This window comes from Papilio polytes, unplaced genomic scaffold, assembly GCF_000836215.1.
Source record: "Papilio polytes unplaced genomic scaffold, Ppol_1.0 DF822810.1, whole genome shotgun sequence".
Classification (NCBI taxonomy): Eukaryota; Metazoa; Arthropoda; class Insecta; order Lepidoptera; family Papilionidae; genus Papilio; species Papilio polytes.
In genome coordinates, this window is record NW_013526394.1 from 1 (window position 1) to 2,312 (window position 2,312).

Below are 2,312 nucleotides of genomic sequence, written 5' to 3' on the forward strand. Positions count from 1 at the left end.
CACACATAAAAAAAAAAAAACATACCGTCGAATTGAATACCTCCTTTTGGGAAGTCGGTCAAAAATAAGGGAAACCTTCTAAATACTTTTTCACTAATTGCTTCTCAACTTTTTTCTATGTTCCGCACTAATTTGTTATAAGAAACATCTATAAAGGACTTCGGTCTATATTTAGCAAAAAACCTACTAAATATAGATAGATACACCTGTCTACTAAATGATTACTTAATTTTTATACAGAACTAAGCACAGATTTATCGATTAGTTCGTTACTTAAGTAAAATTGCTTATTTAATTAGTTTAGTCTAAAAAAAACTATTTATATATCCCATCATGTTACAATACATCCATCAAACTCATAAACTAACAACATTCAAGTTAAAATAATAGAAAGTTATTAATAAGTTACTCGTTTTATCAAAAACACGCAATTCGTGTGCGTTTGTTGCTAACACGTCGTTGTTATTAGTTTTACGATGTTTTTTTATTGTTATGTAATTTAAGTTGACAACGAATGTTTATTATATAGTTATTTTTATTTTTTTTATTACGAGCTTAATATTTCGAGCGTTGTAAATTAAAAACGATACCGTCTGGGAATTTTATTTCCTACCCTATTCTCAGAACACATAATGTTCTACATAATTTCTTTATGAATTGCGTTAGGTAATTGTTGAGTATTATTTTTTGAAAGCGAAGAACAGTAAAACACTTGAGAAGGGAGGTTATGGCTTGTTCTTAGCATTTCTCAAGTTATAATCATATAAGTATTATAAGTGCGAAAGTTACGATGGTTGGATTGATGTTTGTTAGCGTTTGTAGCCTAAACGGCTGAACGGATCTCCATGAAATTTGGCACAGGTTTAGAGCATAGTCTGGTAGAACACATAGGTTACTTTTAATCCCGGAAATAGTTACGGTGCCCGTGGGATTCAACAATTTAGTTTTTTAATGTTTATTTGATAATTCTGCAGCTTCAACATGTCTTATTGAAATTTGGCACATATATAAAACAAAGTCTAGAGTACACACGGGATTAGGGTTCATACCCGAGAAATGTCCGGTTACCGAGGGATACGTAGCTTTTTGTTATTTCTATAGTTCGTATGTTTTCAGACGGAGTCGCGGGCAACAGCTAGTTATTTATAAGTGTTCAATGTTGTTTTTTGTGTAATACCGCTTATTCAGTTATATCATATGGTAAAAATATTAACTAAACATTTGTTTCATCTTAGCTCTGTCTGAATATATTATATGCTAATCAGGATGTTTCTAGAAATGAAAAGTCAACAAATAAAGTAATTTAAATGAAATATATATTTGTTTCATTAATTTTATGGTTCAATTGTATCCAAAATCCATTTTACGAATTTTCGTACATCAGTGTATACTCCAGGTTTTTCTGAGCTGCACTGCTGAGGCCCATAAGACATGATACCATACTGAACAAATTTGTACGTATTATCGTACCATGATTCAATCATCATAGGTCCCCCAGAGTCACCTTTGCAAGAATCGTGACCTACTTCACCAGCACAAAACGTATTTGTCATTCTTTTAATTCCTTTCGATCGTGAAGATCTGAAAAGAAATACAATTAAAATCATAAATTGTTGAGTCATAAATTCATTTCACCATCAACATCATCATCAGCTCTTTACGTTCCCACGGAGGGGCTCAGAGCCTACCAAAGTTAGGGGTGACTAGGACTTAGTCAACCACACTGGCCTAGTGAGTATTGATTGACTTCACTTGAATTTTCTTCGTTGCACCGCCATGTTTTCCTTTACCATAAGAGCGTCCGGTAAATTATGTACATATAAAAATCGAAAACTACATTAATGCATAGCGGGATTCGAACAAAAGAACTGTAGATTGGAAGTCGTGTCCTTGAACTTCTGAGCTACCGACGCTTATCGTATAGTGCCTAGCTCTTTTTACTGCAGTACTTAAAATAAGCTTTAAAACTAAAATCATATTGGTTTTGTGTTTCCTCACCTTTTGTAATAAATGTTGCACGTGGTTTTTGAGAATATAGGCAATTCAACTTTAAGACGAATATTAGATTTAGTTGTACTGTTGACCAAACCCCAGCCAGCTACGATACCTCGCTCATCTGCTAGATCTTTATCTTGCAGTTCTTTTGTTACGGGTAAACATATTGAGCCTGAATTTCCTAAAGTAAAATGGTAAACTTTAGTAACAAACGAATAAGCAAGTGAGATATTGGTATAGGTAAGTAAAATTTTAATTACCAAATCTATTCAACACTACGATTCTGGTAATTGCGACGTTTAAGTTGGATAAATCAG

The 2,312-nt window shown here is 33.0% G+C and overlaps 1 protein-coding gene across 1 annotated transcript; it reads right to left on the bottom strand.

Moving 5' to 3' along the window:
• Nucleotides 1-1,294: 1,294 nt before the first annotated feature.
• Nucleotides 1,295-2,213, bottom strand: LOC106105630 (serine protease easter-like; the record flags this gene model as incomplete). Its single annotated transcript, XM_013286054.1, has 2 exons — nucleotides 1,295-1,581; nucleotides 1,999-2,213. Coding segments are annotated over 2 exons (462 nt in total), but the record flags the coding sequence as incomplete, so codon positions are not given.
• Nucleotides 2,214-2,312: the final 99 nt, after the last annotated feature.